This window comes from Geotrypetes seraphini, chromosome 4, assembly GCF_902459505.1.
Source record: "Geotrypetes seraphini chromosome 4, aGeoSer1.1, whole genome shotgun sequence".
Classification (NCBI taxonomy): Eukaryota; Metazoa; Chordata; class Amphibia; order Gymnophiona; family Dermophiidae; genus Geotrypetes; species Geotrypetes seraphini.
The window spans coordinates 141381219-141400510 of NC_047087.1; the positions used below are offsets into that span (position 1 = coordinate 141381219).

Sequence of the window (19292 nt, forward strand, 5' to 3'; positions counted from 1 at the left end):
ATTTTGATTTAAACGCAATATAAAATATTTTCAATGCGTATAACAAAAATAAATTTGGGGAAATAAATAAAACCATTTGAACAATAAACATACAAACATATCCATAGATGATTAAAATTACATAAGGAGTACAAGGATAAACTACATTTGTTTAAAAATGCGTTCTCCGCGCCTGCTCATAAATTTGTTGACTGGAAGGATCCAGCAATGTGGCCAGATGTCATTCAGGACAAAGACAGAGAAAGAATTGTGCAATTTGGATTAATGATGGAAGATGATTTAAAGCAAATGGCACAGTCTATGAGTAAAGATCTTGACGGACATTCTTTTTATGAATATCTCCTCTATGCCAAATCACCCAATGGACGTGAGAAGATTTTAAGGGACTGGCTTAGGTGGAGCATTAGCAGAAAAGTATGTGTGCATTCGGCCCATGGAAGAAGGGGGGGGGAGGGGTGTGTGGGGGGCCCAATAGGATTGCTCAGTAAGGGGCCCAGAAATTTCTGATGGCGGCCCTGGTCAAACAACACTACAGCTGCTAACCCTTAGGGTCCAGGTATTTTAGCATGTCTTTCCATAAGCATTTCACAAACCAGGAAGCATTAATAAAGAACAAAACCAAAAAAACATTTTCAAAACTCTTGTCCTTAGAGTCACATCCTACACAGTTCTCTTGGCCAGCCACATGTTCAGCTTGTAATGCAGTCTCAAGGCAAAACCAATAATGCAGCCACTCTAGTGTTTAAAACATTCTGATATGCACCCAGTGCTTAGTTCAAGTCCATGTTTCTCCTCTGAGCTCTGCTCTGGGGTTTCTTAAAGGGCCAGTATTAAAAATTCCTATTCTGAGCTGTTTCTTTCTTTCCTTCTGGACAGCCTGAGCTTTAAAGCTGGGCTCAGGGGTAGGACTGGGCCAATGACAAGTGTGGGATTCTGGGTCCGATCTACGCAGGGTCCCTGTCACACTGTCCTCAAAAGTGGAAGTAAGGAAGCAGTAGGGAACTACAGGCCAGTAAATTTGACTTCTTTGGTAAGTAAATTAAAGGAAATGCTTTTAAAATAGAGAATAGTGAAATTTCTGGAATCTAGTGGATTACAAGACCTGAGCAACATGGATTCACCATAGGCAGGTCTTGTCAAACAAATCTGATCAAATTTCTTTGAATGGGTGAACAGACAATTAGATAGAGGGAGAGCGCTAGATGTGGTGTATTTAGATTTTAGCAAAATCTTTGAGCTTTGAGAATGTTCCACACAGGTGTCTAATAAATAAACTGAGTACCTTCGATATGGGCCCCAAAGTGACAGACTAGGTCAGGAACTGGTTGAGTGGAAGGCGACAGAGGGCAGTGGTCAATGGAGATCACTCTGAGGAAAGGGATGTTATCAGTGATGTGCTTCAAGGTTCAGTTCTTGGGCCTGTTCTTAACATTTTTGTAAGCTATATTGCTGAAAGGCTGTCTGGTAAGATTTGCCTCATTGCGGATGATACCAAAATCTGCAATAGAGTAGACACCCCTGGTGGTGTGGATAACATGAAGAAGGCCATAATGAAACTTGAGGAATGGTCTGAAATTTGGAAGCTATGATTTAATGCTAAGAAATGCAAGGTCAAGCATTTGGGCTGCAAAAGCCCGAGGGAACAGTACAGTTTTGGGGGTGAAGAACTTTTGTGCAAGAAAGAAGAGCAGGACTTGGGTGTGATAGTATTTGATGATCCTAAGGTGGCCAAACAGGTTGAAAAGGTGACAGTGAAAGTTAGAAGGATGCTTGGGTACTTAGGGAGAGGAATGGCCAGTATGAAAAATGAGGTATTGATGCCCCGGTATAAGACTCTGGGGAGACCTCATTTAGAATATTGTGTAAAATTCTGGAGATATAAACAGGATGGAGTCAATCCAGAGGAAGGCTACTAAAATAGTTGGTGGTCTATGTCATAAGGTGTATGGGAAACTAATCTTCCCTGACCCTAAAACAGGGGTGAAGGGGAGAGACAGCTATATCCACAGAAATTCAAAACAGGAGTGATAATAATAATAATAAGAGATAAACGGGGAGCCCTCAGTCACACAGTACACCCTCAGGGATTGAATGACTACATTGAGTGGCACTGTGCTATTTAATGCCACTTCTATTTTGTTTTTCACTTTCATCAGACTCAACATACTTTTTGAATTTCCCGGCCTTCTTCCGGGTTTGACGTTGGACGTAATGACGTCACCTGATTTGCAGTTTATGAGTGGAGGCCATAAACCGGGTTCAGCGCCATTTTCTTCCATTTCATCCTGGCGGGTGTCCGAACAAGTTACATTACATTGCAGCGCCCAGCAGCTGTTTTCCTGAGGAAGGGGGTTTGTTATACCCTCGAAATGGAGTTCCGTTGATATGCTTGGATAAGCCTGTCATAGAAACATAGAAAGATGACAGCAGAAAAGGGCTATAGCCACCCTACTGATCCACCCCCTTAGTCTATGCCCTAATAACCCAATTCCTTAACTCAACCTTCGTAGGGATCTGACATAGGCATCCCATTTGTCCTTAAACTCCAGCACGCTGATTGCCTCGATCACCTGCACCGGAAGCTTGTTCCAATGATCCACCACTCTCTCCATGAAGAAATACTTTCTGGAGTCGCCATGAAATTTCCCGCCCTTGAATTTGAGCGGATGTCCTCTTGTGGCCGAGGGTCCTTTGAGAAAGAAAATGTCATCTTCCACCTCGACACGTCCTGTGATGTACTTAAATGTCTCAATCATGTCTCCCCTCTCCCTACGTTCTCCCTGTAATTTATTCAGCCTCTCTTCGTACGAGAGGTCTGTAATCATCCTGGTGGCCATCCGCTGAACTGACTCAATTCTGTGCACATCTTTACGATAATGTGGCCTCCAGAATTGTACACAGTATTCCAGATGAGATCTCACCATGGCCCTGTACAACGGCATTATGACTTCAGGCTTCCGGCTGATGAAACTTCTATTAATACAACCCATCATCCGCCTTGCCTTGGATGAAGCCTTCTCCACTTGGCTACCTAGAACCTTGACCTATGGAGTAGTTAAGTATTTTTTCGGACTTTGCACTTGTTTTTCTGTCCCTGCTTGGATGGTTGATTTTGGTCGCCTCTGCACCCTCAGATGAGAGGCAGAGACAGTTCATATACTTTCAGTGTTTATATTTGCACTTTTAGCACAAAGATTGTTGGTGCACTAGTACACATTGAATCACATTTCGGGTGAGCCCAAGGATGTTCCACAGTTTATGCTCATATGGGCACAATATTGTGACTGTTAGCATATCAGGGGTCATGTATATACCCTATGGTGAGCTGTGTGACTAAGGGCTCCTCATTTATCTCTTATTAATATTATTATCACTCCTGTTTTGAGTTTCTGTGGATATAGCTGTCTCTCCCCCTCACCCCTGTTTTAGGGTCAGGGAAGATTAGTTTCTTTACTGTTTTGAGTCTCTTCCCTTTTTGAGTTTTTGAGATTTCACCATAAGGTGAACGGGGACAGGCTTAAAGATCTCAATATGTATACTTTGGAGGAAAGGCAGGAGAGAGATGATATGATAGTGACATTTAAATACCGTATCTATGTGGCATAAATATGCATGAAGGATGAAGTTAAGAGGTAATAGGCTCAGGAGTAATCTAAGGAAATATTTTTTACAGAAAGGGTGGTAGATGCATAGAATAGTCTCCTGGTAGAGGTGGCAGAGACAAAGGCCGTGTCTGAATTCAAGAAAGCGAGGGACAGGCACATGGGATCTCTTAGGGAGAGGAAGAGATAGTGGATGCTGCAGATGGACAGACTGAATGGGCCATTTGGCCTTTATCTGCTGTCATGCTTCTATATTTCTATCTGCTAAAAATAAATTTTGAAAAATCAGAAGCACTGGTGATTTTAGCTTCATGTAAAGCCTGCCAGATGTATCTATCATATATAGGAGAAATATTGTTGATAAATTGAACTTTATTAAATTGTTGTGCCACAGGTGGAAAGACCTACCCATATCCTTCGTACTGCACTTGTGAAAATAGTTTTCCTACCTAAATTGTTGTATCCTCTCCAGATGATGCTCCATTGGATTATGGGAAGGATGAGTCTTTTTATAGAGAGGTGTGAATTCTTTTATTTGGAGAGCCAAGCAAGTTAGGATAAGCTGACCTGAGATAGAGGTAGGGGAGGGATTGGTCTTCTTGATATTCGACTGCAAAATATTGCCGCCTGCTTTGCTGGGTATATGAAATACACACAGGCTCTTATAAATTTGCTCCTGAATATATTTGGACAGACACTGCTTTCTCTTGCTCGATATTCAGTGGTTTGTATAGGTGAAAGGGGAACACAGTCATATCACCATTGCTGCAACCTTTGCAGATGGAGAGTAAGTTTAGGAGGTACGACTGGCCCTTTCCCTTTTCTGGAGTTTGCAGGCAGTCCAAACTTTCCTGCAGGTCAGGAAAATTTCCCCTTCCTTGGATGGAGTAAACAGAATTGCAGATATATTGGTCAGTTTTTGGAGCTAGGGCAGGGGGCAATATCTTCTTTTCAGGATTGCTAGTGGGGATGGGGGGTGACCCAGTGGTACCTTTCGTGCATATTTTCAAAAGCAGAGCTATTATCACTCGCTAGGAAGGCAATGGGGTAGATATCCCTCTTTCTTGAAGATGGATTTTACATTTCTGGCCCTACTGCCATCCCACAAGAAACTTACTACTGTTACAGGCTAGACAGGGAACATAGGCCTTCTTTTCTTGCATAGCTAGACACTGATTTAGGAGCACAGTTGGGAGAAGAGGTGTCAGAAAACAACTTGTCATCTAGTTTTCTTATGGCCACTAGGGTCACCCCTAATGTAGGTCTACATGAGATCCATCTAAAGCTACTCCATAAAGCTTATATTATGAGGAGCAGGAGGTAACAAGTAGGTCTGTGGTCAGATGACTTGTGTCCTTGATGTAACATACATCTAGGGACACTTGTACATCACTTTTTGGAATGTTCTTTGTCTAGTTTCTGGCAGGGAATTTTGTCCAGACAGGAAGGGATTATAGGTTGCTTCCCAGAATAGTCTTATAAAATTATATTGTTGGGTATCAAGGGAGTTCTTATGAAACACGCATCTCCTGCTTGTGGCTTTTAGTCTGACATAAAAGGTTATATTACAACATTGGGTGGGAGAGATTCTGCCTCATTATAACACTGGATACATCTTATGACACAGATGACAGAGTGGGAATGCCTCAGATTAGATTAATTGGAGCAGGCATGGAATAAAATTTATCTTGCTCTTTGGCAGCATTTCTAGCATGGATATTGGGTATTATTTTGGTCATGGGATGGGGTAAGAAAGGGGGAGGGAACTCAAAACAAAAAAAAACATAAGAAAGGAATGGTTACAACTGTAGATTTTGTAATTTATTGTTCATTTTCTTGGCATGGTTCATACCCTTGATGTGACTATACCAACTTCTAATTCTTTAAGTTGCATTTTGCTATAGATGCTTTGCTGTAGTTGTATTACATTCTGCTTACTAATAAAGAAATTTACAAAAAAAAAAAATCAGTTTTACACATCTCTGATATACTTAGGGGTCCTTTTATCAAGCTGCGCTAGCGGGGTTAGCGCATCGGACATTTCATCACGCGCTAACCCCCGCGGCCGGCTAAAAAACTAACGCCTGCTCAATGCAGGTGTTAGCGGCTAGCGCGGCAGGCAGTTTAACGCACGGTATTATGCGCGTTAAACCCCTACCGCAGCTTGATAAAAGGACCCCTTAATCCCATTATTTGATTTGAACATGAAACCAATTACACTAGGTGCTCTGTTATATTCTGTAGATGGAAAAAATAAAGACATACTCAGTGGAATGCATTCAAAAAAACATGCTTCTTTTCTACAAAACATATAAAGAAAAAAAAAACTGGTTTGTTTTGGATATTTTGGATTCAGAAAAAATGTATATGCATAAAATGTTATTTATGTTTGAAAAATTAAAGTTATGCAGATCAATTAATTTTACATGCACTAAGCTAGAGATTTTATGCACCTAAAGTCACTTTAATGCACACAATTAAGGTCTATAAATTTTCAAAAATAAAATCACCCTCAAAAATAGCTGGTTCAATGTGCCTGCTTTTCAAGCATAAACTTTCAGCACCAAAACTGAAAGCATATCCCTCTTATTTTTGGTACAACTCAGACTCTTTTCAATAATTATTCTTTATTAGGACACTGATATTTACTCACTTTATAACTATCTTTTACAGATAGACAAACTGAACTTCAAACTTCTCAATATTTACTTGAAACCTGGCAAGACAGAGGACATCTCCTGCTCTTCTGCTGTTCACCTGCAGGGTCTAAAGCCTTACTTGAAAGGTAAGCACAATATACAGTGAAGCCTGATAGTGAGTGTGGTTGTCATATGAATAATTGTGTAAGGACCCATTGGCTTCCTTACCAAGCAATGTAGCTACATATGCTGGGATAATTTTGTAAGTACCTTTTTGAGTGTAAATGCTGTTCTATGCACTCAAGTCACTTACAAAACTACCCCTTACATGTGCATCTGTTAACAAACCTGTCCAACAAGTAAATGAACTACTTATAAGAAATGAGAAACAATGTAGAAAAGTGATGGCAGATAAAGGCCAAATGGCCCACCCAGTCTGCCCATCTGCAGCATCCAGTATCTCCTCATCTCCCTAATAAATCCAATTTGCCTGTCCTATGCTTTCATGAATTCATACAGTCTTTGTCTCCACCATCTCTATCAGGCGACTGTTTCACGCATCTACCACCCTTTCTGTAAAAAAGAATTTCCTTAGATGACTCCCAAGTTTTTCTTCATTTAAAAAAGACTCATCTCCTATACATTAATGCCATGGAGATAATTAAATGTCTCTATGATATCCCCTCTCTCTCACCTTTCTTTCAGAGTATACATATTGAGTTCTCAAAATCTGTTACCATATGCTTTATGACAAAGACCACTAACCAGTTTTGTAGGAGCCCTCTGGAACAACTCCATCCTATTTACATCTTTTTGAAGGTACAGTCTCCAGAATTGCACACAGTATTCCAAATGGGGCCTCACCAGAGATTTATACAATGACACTATCATCTCCTTTTTCCTATTGGCAATTCATCTCCCTAGGCACCTGAGCATCCTCCTGGCTTTGACCGTCACTGTGAATGGGCCGAGTGGTCATTGCCCTTCACCTCTCCACTCCTAGGCACTGTTCTTATACCTCTGTTCTTCATACAACCTTCCTGGTCTCTTGGACTACTAAAGATCATGCCAGCTTTTGCCAGTTCCTCTTTTTGCCATCAGTCACTCACTCTGGTCATCTCTAGACATTCTGTTAGCTAGTCCCTCTAGCCATCACCAGTCACTCACTCTGGGCCCTACCAGTCACTGTGGTTGCCGGCCTCTTGGTTCCAGCCAGTCCCTTGGAGTCCCATGAGCAAGGAGGTGGAGGAGCTGCAGTCCTTTAAGGAGCTGCAGGCTGAGCAGAACAGCAGGATCAAGGAACTGGAGCTGGAGGTGTTGTCCATGTGGATCATGCATGCAGACAGCTTCCAGCAGGTGAAGAGCAAGTTCATGCAGGACAAGACTAGACATGAGAAGGAGTCCCGCCAGCAGGTCCAACTCCTGTCTAGGAAGGCAACTAAGGAAGCTGGCTACTCTTTGGCTTAGCATACTATGAAGGTGAGGTCATCACTGGTCTGTCACACCACTTCACTGGTCTCTCACACCAGTCTCTCCATCAGCCACTGTCAGCCCAAACTTCCCCAGTACACTGGTCTCTCCACAGACCCTCTGGTCACCGGTCACTCCCTGAGAACTCTCCCAGACCTTCAGGCACTCCACTGAGGACTCTCCCTTGTTCCTCAGGCACTCTCTCTGTGAGCACTCTCCAGGTCAATCAAATGCCCTCTCAATAATAATAATAATAATAATTTTATTCTTATATACCGCCAAAGCCGTGGTAGTTTGAGGCGGTTTACAACAAAGAAGAGCTGGACAATCAGTGAATATAGGTACAATGTAAGATCATCAAAATACAGGAGAGCATGATACAGAGGTGAGGCATGATAGATCTTGGGAACAATTCGGTTGGAGATGGAGAGGTAGGGCTTAAAAGGACTTGGTTACAAATTGGTTGAACAAGTTTGTTTTTACAAGTTTTCTGAAACTTAGGTAGGAAGAGGAGTGCGTGATGTTACCCAACCAATCGTTCAATTGACCTGCTTGGAAGGCAAGTGTTCTGTACAGGTATCTTTTGTAACGGCAGGCCTTTAGTGTTGGATGGTTGAATAGATGGATTCTGCGTGTGGATCTGGATGGACATTCTAGGTTGAAGTGGGAAACCAAGTACATGGGGGCCGAACCTAGAATGGATTTGAAACAGAGACAGGCAAATTTGAACACCACTCTCGCATTGAGGGGCAGCCAGTGGAGTTTTAGGTAGTAGGGAGTTAGGTGTTCCCAGTTTTTTAACCTAAAGATCAGTCGGATTGCCGAGTTTTGGATGATTCTGAGTCTTCGAGTGATTTTTTTTTTGAAAGACCCCAGATAAATGATGTTACAGTAGTCGAGTGAGCATAGAACGGAGGATTGCACCAGTAAGCGGAATGAGACAGCATCGAAGTACTTTCTGATAGTTCTTAATTTCCACAATGTTGAGAAGCCTTTTCTGACCAGCAAGTCAGTGTGAGCTTCAAGAGTAAGGTAGCAGTCCAGAGTTACTCCCAGAATTTTTATTGAATCTGTAATCGGAAAGACTTGACCATTCAAGGAAATTGATGAATCTTTGATTTTGTCGTTCGGACTTGCCAGGAAGAATTTGTTTTTTTCTGAATTGAGTTTTAATTTAAATTCGTCCATCCATAGTTCGATTTGCTTTAATATGGATGTCAGGTGGTTCTTCGTCTCAGGGGATAGGTTTGTTAGGGGAAAGACTAAGGTGATGTCGTCAGCATAGATGTACAATTTGATTTTTAAACTTTGCAATAGGTTCCCCAGTGCGGCAAGGTAAATGTTGAACAGTGTGGAGATAGGGGGAGGGAGCCCTGCAGGACTCCACACGAGTTTACCCAGCTGAAGGAATGAGTGTTGTCACTATAAACTTGGTAAGATCGTTTGCTCAGAAAACCCTGGAATCATTTTAACACTAATGTGTTAAAATGATTCCAGGGTTTTCAGAGAGACCGATTGACTCCAAATAATCCATAAGAATAGTATGATCAACTAAGTAGAAGGCACTTGTGCCCTAGCTAAATAAGCCCTCCTCTGGTCGTCAAGCTTGAGGGCTCTCCAGTCCCTCCAAGTTCTACAAGGTAAACTCTCACTCTGGGCTACTACTGGTCTCTCCGGTTGCCAGCCTCTCAGGTCTCCTCTCTCTGAGAACTGTCCAGGTCTCTCAGATGCTTTCTCTCACTGGGCCCTTTACTGGTCATCAAGCTTGAGGGCTCTCCAGTCTCTCCAAGCTCTACCAGGTAAGCTTAATACAGGACAAGGTCTCTCCCTCTCTCTGCTGCACCATGCCCCCTGTCAGCACTGGACAGCGCCTCTATTACAACGGCCCCCCCTGTCAGTACCAGCCAGTACTGGGATTACTGGGAATTAGGCCGAAGCCAGCATTCCTCTTCCTGAGGGCTTCCCAGCTCCCGAAGGAGCTCTTGGTTTTCTCTGCTCTCTGCTTGGGACCTGTCCTTTCCTGTTCCCTCAGGGTGAGTGGACAACTCCCAGCACTTCTTCAGGATAGTATGCTCAGGCTTCCTTTGCTGACCTGGGACAGGAACTTCACCTTTTCTACCTGTTTTGCCACATTAAGATAATCTGACATACTATACGGTTCTCTTGAATTTTTGCAGCTCAAGTGCATGATCCTGCATTTTTTAGAATTAAATCTTAGTTGTCAATTACCGGACCCTTCTTCAAGCTTTGATAGGGTAGAGTGGCCATTTCTCTTCAAAGCTTTGTCCTGGTTTGGTTTCAATGAATCCTTTATTCAAATGATAAAAGTGCTGTACTCCCATCCTACAACTAGACTTCGCATCAATAATGTCTTATCAGAATCCTTTCGTCCATCAAGAGGAACGAGACAAGGATGTCCGTTGTCGCCGCTGCTGTTCAATTTAGCTCTGGAACCATTGCTGATTGATATTCGAACTAATTCCTCAATTCGTGGTTTTCAAATAGCTGATCTCAACCTCAAACTGACTGCTTATGCAGACGATGTGCAAATATATACTCATCTAGAATCCATTCCGATTGTTCTCAATACAATAACTGCATACTCCTCAGTCTCTGGTTACAAACTTAACTTGACTAAATCGGAAGTCATGCCGCTTTCTGGAGTACCTTGTGGAGATGATGTCAGGGCTATGGGCCTTAAGTATGCCCCTACTAGACTGAAATATTTAGGGATTTACTTTGGAGTTTCTGTGGAGGAGACTCAGGACTATAACATCTCTTATATCATGGATATTATCAATCATACCACTACAAGATGGTCGCCACTCAAACTGTCCTGGTGGGGTCGTTTGGATTCCATTAAAATGGTTTTAGCGCCAAAGATCACATACATACTGTCTATGATTCCATTCCTATTTCCTCTTACTGCTTATAAGAAATTTGAGGCGGCACTGGTCAAATTTTTATGGAATGCCAAAACACCTCGTATCGCCCTGAGGAAATTAAAGTGTACTAAGGATAATGGAGGTGTTAACTTTCCTAGCCTTTATGAGTATCATGTGGCATTCTTGTGCAGACAAGGTTCTCACTGGTTTCATGATTCCTTGGATTCACAGACACCTGCTTGGCTACATTTAGAACGTGCCTTATTACCTGAAGAAAATCTCAGATACCTACCATTTGCTCATAAGGAACATGTGACACGTAATAATATTATACTATCTTCTACTATAACCGCTCTTCAGGAACTAGATGAAATTGCTCCCATTCAATGGAATAACACCACTAGTTCACCCATCTGGCGTAACCCTTGCCTGCAAATTCAGGGTCGTTACATTGAATGGAAGTCATGGCGCAGGAAGGGTATATGGTCCATTGGTCAATTGTTAATTGGAAATCAATGTATGGATTTTGAAACATTATCTAAGTCTTATAATATAGAATCGAATCGCCAGTATGAATGGCTTCAATTGAAACACTGCTTAACAGCTCATTTAAAGAAAACTAAATTAACCAAAGATGAACCTACTTTGCTACATTGGATTGTCCTTATCAATGCTACCAATGGTCAAGCTTCAGCATGGTATAAACTACTACACAAACATAAATATAATCCTCCAGTAGTATTACATGACAGCTGGGCTCGTGATGTCTTGATTCCAGTAGAACATCTTGACTGGAAAGAAATTTGGCTTTCCTCATTTAAAGCTCTAAAATCATCTGCCATCTGGCATACTATGCTGTTTTTGTACCATCGAGCATACTGGACGCCACTCAAATTATCCAAACTCGGATCATCTACTTCAAATAAATGCTGGTCATGTATGTCCGAAGTAGGAACATTAGTACATATGCTCTATAACTGTACTCATTTACTGCCATTCTGGTCGGATGTGTGGTGTACTATTAGCCAAATTTTACATATTAGTGAGGATGTATCCCTTGCTATTGTTATTTTTGGTGCCAGTGCTTTGAAAAAATATCAACTTGATAAATATGAATCTAGGTTACTAAAATGTTTACTACTTATAGCGTTTCAATCCATTTTATCTAATTGGAAGGATTTTTCATTATTACACCACAATTCATGGTGGAACACGGTTTGTCTCTTTTCCAAATATGAAAAGATAGCAGCTGAAAAGACTAACTCTTATCTTATCTATAATAAAGTATGGTCTCCTGTTTTGACATATTGCATATCAAAATAGTTCATTGCATAGGTACATGTGACTCTTACCAATGCTCTTTAGTGAATATATGATTACATCAATGTTTTATATCAATATGTTATATTCTGACCTTATCTAATCTTTATTTGACATAACCTGCACAACTGACACTTACATGTATGTTTTACTGCAATACTGGTTTTGTAGTTTTTCTGTTTTGTGTTTTGTACTGTTTACAAAATTCAATAAAACTAATTGAACTTAAAAAAAAAAGCTTCGCTAGATCCCACCCCATGTTATCCACCCCATGTTATCCTCCATTTTCTCTGCATGGAACAGTCTCTCAGAAGAGGTAATGGAGACAGAGACTGTGTCTGAATTCATGAAAGTTGGTTGCAACTGAAGCAGGCCATTCAGGCAGGGTTCCCTGAATGGAAAAACCTTAATAATCAATATAGTATGGAGTTCTTATGCTTTCAGGCGGACTTCATGGGTCATCAGGCCGCCCAGTGGTATAAATTGCTGACTGGATTTATTTAAAAACAAACAAACACTGGTCTGAGAGACATTTGGAGCATTGAGATTAAGCATCAAATTACTGTGTCTCAATGGTCACGAATTTGGACTTGGAGGATGAGATGTACAGTGTCGGCATCTATGAGACAAACTTGGTTTTTTCTGTTACATAGAGCATTATGGACCCCTGTTCGGTTACAAAAATTGGATAGCTCTAAGTCTAATAAATGTTGGCACTGTCATCTCAAAGTAGGGACTTTAGATCATTTATTATTCTATTGTCCATTTATTATGAATTTTTGGAAATCAATTTGGGACCAAATTAATTGTTTATTAGACAACCCAGTGGCATTATCATATGATACTGTGCTGTTTGGTATGGCAATGAGAGCAAAAAGTCAGATTTCTACAAACAATAACAAATTATTACTTATAATGACTGGGGTTGCCATTCAACAAATTACGTATAATTGGAAAAATTGGAGTAGATTAAATTATAATTTTTGGTGGAATTCCTTATGTCATGTTTATAAAATGGAGAGATTTATTGCAATATAGCGGGGATGTTTCAGGAAATTTCAAGATGTGTGGGAGCCGTTAACAAAGTATTGTACTGATTAGATGACATTTTTTCCCTTAAATTTACAAGTTCAATTGTGAGAGGGGGAGGGGGAGGTAATTTTATTGTTACTTATTGTATAAGGTATTGATTATATGATAGGAAAGGGTGGGAAGGGTGGGAGATAAGAGCATATCATTTATACCATTGATGATTATTAAGTGATATATTTATTGTTAATTTGTTTGGACATATTGTCACACTTATTGTAAGTTTGAAAATGAATAAAGAATTTTTAAAAAATAAAAAAAAATGAATTCATCAAAGCCTGAGATAGACATGTGGGATCTCTTAGGGAGAGGAAGAGATAGTGGATGCTGAAGATGGGCAGACTAGATGGGCCATTTGGCCTTTATCTGCCATCATGTTTCTATGTTACTTGTTTGGAGAACCATATTGATTTCCTTTTTCTCTTGTTTATTTATTTTCCTCACATAAAGTTCAGTAGCCATTTTAATTTATTTATTTATAGCCTCAAAATACCCCATCTGGAGTCAGGGAAAAGGGAACAAACCAACCCATCCCCCTAGCTCCCCTATTCTCCTATCCGGGCTCTACCAAAAGTTTCCACTTCCCCATAAACCACAATCCCTGTTAACCAATCCCTAATACCTAATAAGGAAAAGAGCGCCAGTGGAGTAGAACTCCCACTCCCTCTAACCCCTTCTTCCTCCTCCCCCCTTCCCATCCATCACCAGCAGCCAAGCTTTACAACAAAGCAGCACTAAAGTTAAAGGAATGCAGTGACAGCAGTCCAAGCTGAAAGGCACAATACATTGGCGTAGTAAGTCCGTATCCACCGCCCCCCCAGCCATCAAGTTGGCTAAGAGTCTCCAGCAGCCCAGAGAATATGATCCACAAAAACCTGGCTTCTTGAATTATAGTGAAAATCATCTGCCCCTGGCCCACCATCTCACAAATCCCAGCCTGTTCTCCATTGGTGAGACTGGACACATTATAGAGGAAAGGCTGAAAGAGCACAAGAGACACCGCAAGCTATGCAACACTGAAAAATCAGCTGTAGCCCTCCATGGCAGGGAAACTGATCATACAATTAGATTTGAAAAGTCCTGGAGAAAGAAGACCACTGGTGGCCAAGAAGAATCAAAGAGGCAATAGAAATTGTAAGACACCCCAATAACTTCAATGCAGATAAAGGGCTCTCCATAAACAAAGCATGGCAAACTCTCATCCAAAAGAAACTTAGTGCAAAAAGGACTGGGGCCGAAGACAAGTGCCTTTTCCCTCCATCTCACAAGTCCCAGCCTCTTTTCTGACAATCATCCTGGATTTCCAAAATACAAACTTCCCTGTTCTCAATCAGGTCAGCCCAACAAACTTTCCCGTCAAAAATTCAAATTTCTTGACCCACAGACTGCCCTGGTCTCAGGTCCGTGAACCCGCTATATATAAAGAGCACTGCAGACCTCACAGCATACCCTGAAAAAAGCCACAGCATGATGGCTGGAACATCTGTTCCTTCTATAAACACACAGCAAGACCCAGAAACCTGCTACAATGCATATCTCTACCATCGTCCCTGACAACTACTCCCCCTACCTTACCAGAAACAATTATGTATGTTCTCCTGAGCTCAGCCCGAAAGCCGAAATCATTATAACAGGTGGCGGCATCGACGACAACGTGGTTGACTCTGCTCCAGGAAGGTCCCGCGATGACTGCGTCTGCCGGCCATCCTCTTCCAACGTCATTTACATGCTCCGGAAGAAGTAAGTGACATCGGAAGGGGATGGACAAGCAGACGCAGTCATCGCAGGACCTTCCTGGAGCAGAGCCGGCCGTATTGCCTTTGATGCCACGGGGTTGGGAGCCATCGCTGTTTATGCTGGGGGGGCCATCGCTGTTGATGCTGCGGGGAGGGGGGCTGTTTCCGTTTGGAAAAAAAATTGCAAGGTGAGTCATCTTTTTACCCTCCTTTAGCAGGTCCTCCTGACAGTTTCGGGCCCTATGCCCGTGCCTATTGGGCCTACCCATTAATCCGGCCCTGTCTGCCACCATCACTAATAAAACGTAATTCCTTTCATTCACAGCTTGATCAGCCTTTCCACCGGTTCTCACAGCCTTTCTACTGGTTCTCTTCCTAAACTCTGGAAGACCCACTATAAGACCTATCCTTAAACACCCTTCCCTTTGCTCCAATGACTGTTCAAATTTCCATCCAATCGCCAATATTCCATTCCAGGCCAAGCATATGGAAAAAATGTATTTAACCAGCTGTCTCCCTTCCTCGAAAAACGTGCTACAACCTAACGTGCAATATCCTAACGTGCTAACCAAACAGGGTTAAGGCCCCACCACTCTATTGAACTGTCTCTGCTTGGCCTCGTTACTGCTATCCAATACTTTCTTGACCAAAGGAAGTCAGTTCTACTAGTATCTCTAGATTTAACAGCAGCATTCAACACGATAGATCATTTCTTGTTACTAAAGAGACTTCAATCATTGGGAATCTCAGGTACAGCACTAGATTGGTTTAAATCTTATTTCACGGAACACACCTATCAGGTAAATCTTCATAACTCAGTTTCTGAGCCCTACACTCGAGAATTTAGAGTTTTTCAGGGTTCCGTACTTTTGCCCATGTTGCAGTGGCATACCTAGCATATGTGACACCCGGGGCCCATCATTTTTTTACACCCCCCCATCTGTATGAAAAACATGAAAGCTTTTCGGGAGCTTGGTGAGGGCGTGAAACCTTCTGTAAACACTTTAGCTTTTTCTGAAATACTGCCTGCATATGGAAAGGGAGAGCAAAGAGTGAAAAACACAGAGGACTTTAATAGATGGCTCAAAGCCTGGTGTCATCAAGAAGGCTTCAGGTACATAGGAGGATGGGGAAATACATGGAAGGACAAGAAGCTATATTGCACTGATGGGCTACATATTACTACAGCAGGAAAAAGAAACCTTGCAGAGAAATTTAGACAATATTTTTCTAGGCATTTAAACTAGAAGGTGGTGGTGGTGTATGTACGAAGGACAATTATAGAGACCATCCCCGGCAAAAGAAAAGATGTGATAGTAGTAAAGACTGCAACATAAGCAGTATCAGCAACTCATTTCTTAGTATTGCAACGGAAAGTGAAACGAAACAAAAATCCATACGAAAAAGGAGATTATCGCTGAAAAATAGCTGGAAAGCGATGACCACAAATGCTCGCAGTCTAAGCAACAAAGTTCATGATCTGCAAGCCCTGATGTTAGAGGCAGATCTAGATATTGTCGCTATCACAGAGACATGGTTCAGTGAATCACATGGATGGGATGCAAACATACCAGGATATAATCTTTTTAGGAAGGACAGAGATGGTCAAAAAGGTGGAGGAGTAGCTCTCTATATAAAGATCAATATCCAAGCAACCAAAATGCAAGGGACCTGGGGAGAGGAAGAAGCGATATGGATTGCTCTGAAAAGAGAAGATGGAACTTCTATCTATGTGGGTGTAGTCTACAGACCTCCGACTCAATTGCAGCAAATTGATAAGGATCTGATTGTGGATATCCAAAAGTTTGGAAGGAAAGAGGAGGTTCTGCTGTTGGGAGATTTCAACCTGCCGGATGCGGACTGGAATGTTCCGTCTGCAGAATCGGAAAGAAGTAGGGAGATTGTGGATGTCTTTCAAGAGGCTCTGCTCAGACAAATGGTGACGGAACCCACAAGGGAAAAAACGATATTGGATCTGGTCCTCACAAATGGAGAGAGTATCTCTAATGTTCGAGTGGGTGCTCACCTGGGAAGTAGCGATCATCAAATGGTTTGGTTTGATATAACGGCTAAAGTGGAGAGCGGCCGCACGATACTTAAAGTCCTAGATTTCAAACGTATGGACTTTAATGCTATGGGAGAGTACCTGAAGAAAGAGCTGTTAGGATGGGAGGACATAAGAGAACTGGAAAGACAATGGTCTAAGCTGAAAGGAGCGATAAAAATGGCTACGGACCTTTATGTGAAGAAAATCAATAAAAACAAGAGAAAAAGGAAGCCGATATGGTTCTCCAACCTAGTGGCTGAGAAAATAAAAGCGAAAGAGTTGGCGTTCGTGAAATATTAAAAAAACCAAGAAGAGGAGAGCAGAAAGGACTACAGGGTGAAACTGAAAGAAGCCAAGAGAGAGATATGTCTGGCGAAAGCACAGGCGGAAGAACAAATGGCTAAAAATGTAAAAAAGGGAGACAAAAATTTTTTCAGATATATTAGTGAAAGGAGGAAGATGAAAAATGGAATTGCTAGGCTAAAAGATGCTGGAAACCAATATGTGGAAAGTGATGAGGAGAAAGCGAATGTGCTAAACAAATACTTCTGTTCTGTGTTCACAGAAGAAAATCCTGGAGAAGGACCGAGATTGTCTAGCAAAGTTACACGAGAAAATGGAGTAGATTCTGCGCCATTCACGGAGGAGGGTGTTTATGAGCAACTTGAAAAACTGAAGATGGACAAAGCGATGGGACCAGACGGGATCCATCCCAGGATACTAAGGGAGCTCAGAGAGGTTCTGGCGAGTCCTATTAAAGATTTGTTCAACAAATCTCTGGAGACGGGAGTGATTCCTGGGAATTGGAGGAGAGCGGATGTGGTCCCTATTCATAAAAGTGGTCACAGGGATGAAGCAGGAAACTACAGGCCAGTGAGCCTCACTTCAGTTGTTGGAAAAATAATGGAAGTTTTGCTGAAAGAAAGGATAGTGTACTTCCTTGAATCTAATGGGTTACAGGATCCGAGGCAACATGGCTTTACAAAAGGTAAATTGTGCCAAATGAACCTGATTGAATTTTTTGATTGGGTGACCAGAGAGCTGGATCGAGGACATATGCTAGATGTAATTTACTTGGATTTCAGCAAAGCCTTTGATACAGTTCCTCATAGGAGGCAGTTAAACAAACTTGAAGGGCTGAAGTTAGGACCCAAAGTGGTGAACTGGGTCAGAAACTGGCTGTCGGACAGACGCCAGAGGGTGGTGGTTAATAGAAGTCGCTCGAAGGAAGGAAACGTGAATAGTGGAGTCCCTCAGGGATCAGTGCTAGGGCCAATCCTGTTCAATATGTTTGTGAGTGACATTGCTGAAGGGTTAGAAGGAAAAGTGTGCCTTTTTGCAGATGATACCAAGATTTGTAACAGAGTAGAAACCAAAGAGGGAGTGGAAAATATGAAAAAGGATCTGCAAAAGTTAGAGGAATGGTTTAATGCCTGGCAACTAAAATTCAATGCAAAGATATGCAGAGTAATGCATTTGGGGATTAATAATAGGAAGGAACCGTATATGCTGGGAGGAGAGAAGCTGATATGCACGGACGGGAGAGGGACGTTGGGGTGATAGTGTCCAAAGATCTAAAGGTGAAAAAACAGTGTGACAAGGCAGTGGCTCTGTCAGAAGGATGCTGGGCTGTATAAAGAGAGGCGTAGTCAGTAGAAGGAAGAAGGTGTTGATGCCCCTGTACAGGTCATTGGTAAGGCCCCACTTGGAGTATTGTGTTCAGTTTTGGAGACCGTATCTGGCGAAGGACGTAAGAAGACTTGAGGCGGTCCAGAGGAGGGTGACAAAAATGATAGGAAGCTTGCGCCAGAAGACGTATGAGGAGAGACTGGAAGCCCTGACTATGTATACCCTAGAGGAAAGGAGAGACAGGGAAGATATGATTCAGACGTTCAAATACTTTTTCAGAGAAAGGAAAATGGTAAAACCAGAGGACATAATTTGAGGTTGAGAGGTGATAGATTCAAAGGCAATGTTAGGAAATTCTACTTTACGGAGAGGGTGGTGGATGCCTGGAATGCGCTCCCGAGAGAGGTGGTGGAGAGTAAAACGGTGACTGAGTTCAAAGAAGCGTGGGATGAACACAAAAGATCTAGAATCAGAAAATAACATTAAATATTGAACTAAGGCCAGTACTGGGCAGACTTGCATGGTCTGTGTCTGTATATGGCCGTTTGGTGGAGGATGGGCTGGGGAGGGCTTCAATGGCTGGGAGGGTGTAGATGGGCTAGAGTAAGTCTTAACAGAGATTTCGGCAGTTGGAACCCAAGCACAGTACAGGGTAAAGCTTTGGATTCTTGCCCAGAAATAGCTAAGAAGAAAAAATTAAAAAATTTAAATTGAATCAGGTTGGGCAGACTGGATGGACCATTCGGGTCTTTATCTGCCGTCATCTACTATGTTACTATGTTACTATGATTTTTAGTAACAAGCCACACGTCACACAAGAGTGTACCTAAGAAAAGGTAGCATCTTACATACTGCAGTGAGCAGTACATCAATAC

The 19292-nt window shown here is 42.0% G+C and overlaps 1 protein-coding gene across 4 annotated transcripts in view; it reads left to right on the forward strand.

The window, feature by feature from the left end:
- The window catches only part of LOC117358675 (endonuclease/exonuclease/phosphatase family domain-containing protein 1-like), a 78135-nt gene that overhangs the window by 46088 nt on the left and 12755 nt on the right, over positions 1-19292 (forward strand). For all 4 annotated transcript variants that reach the window (XM_033940175.1, XM_033940174.1, XM_033940177.1 and 1 more), the window contains one exon: positions 6276-6387. In XM_033940175.1, coding sequence (XP_033796066.1) covers positions 6276-6387 — 112 coding nt within the window. The remainder of the gene's footprint in view (positions 1-6275; positions 6388-19292) is intronic.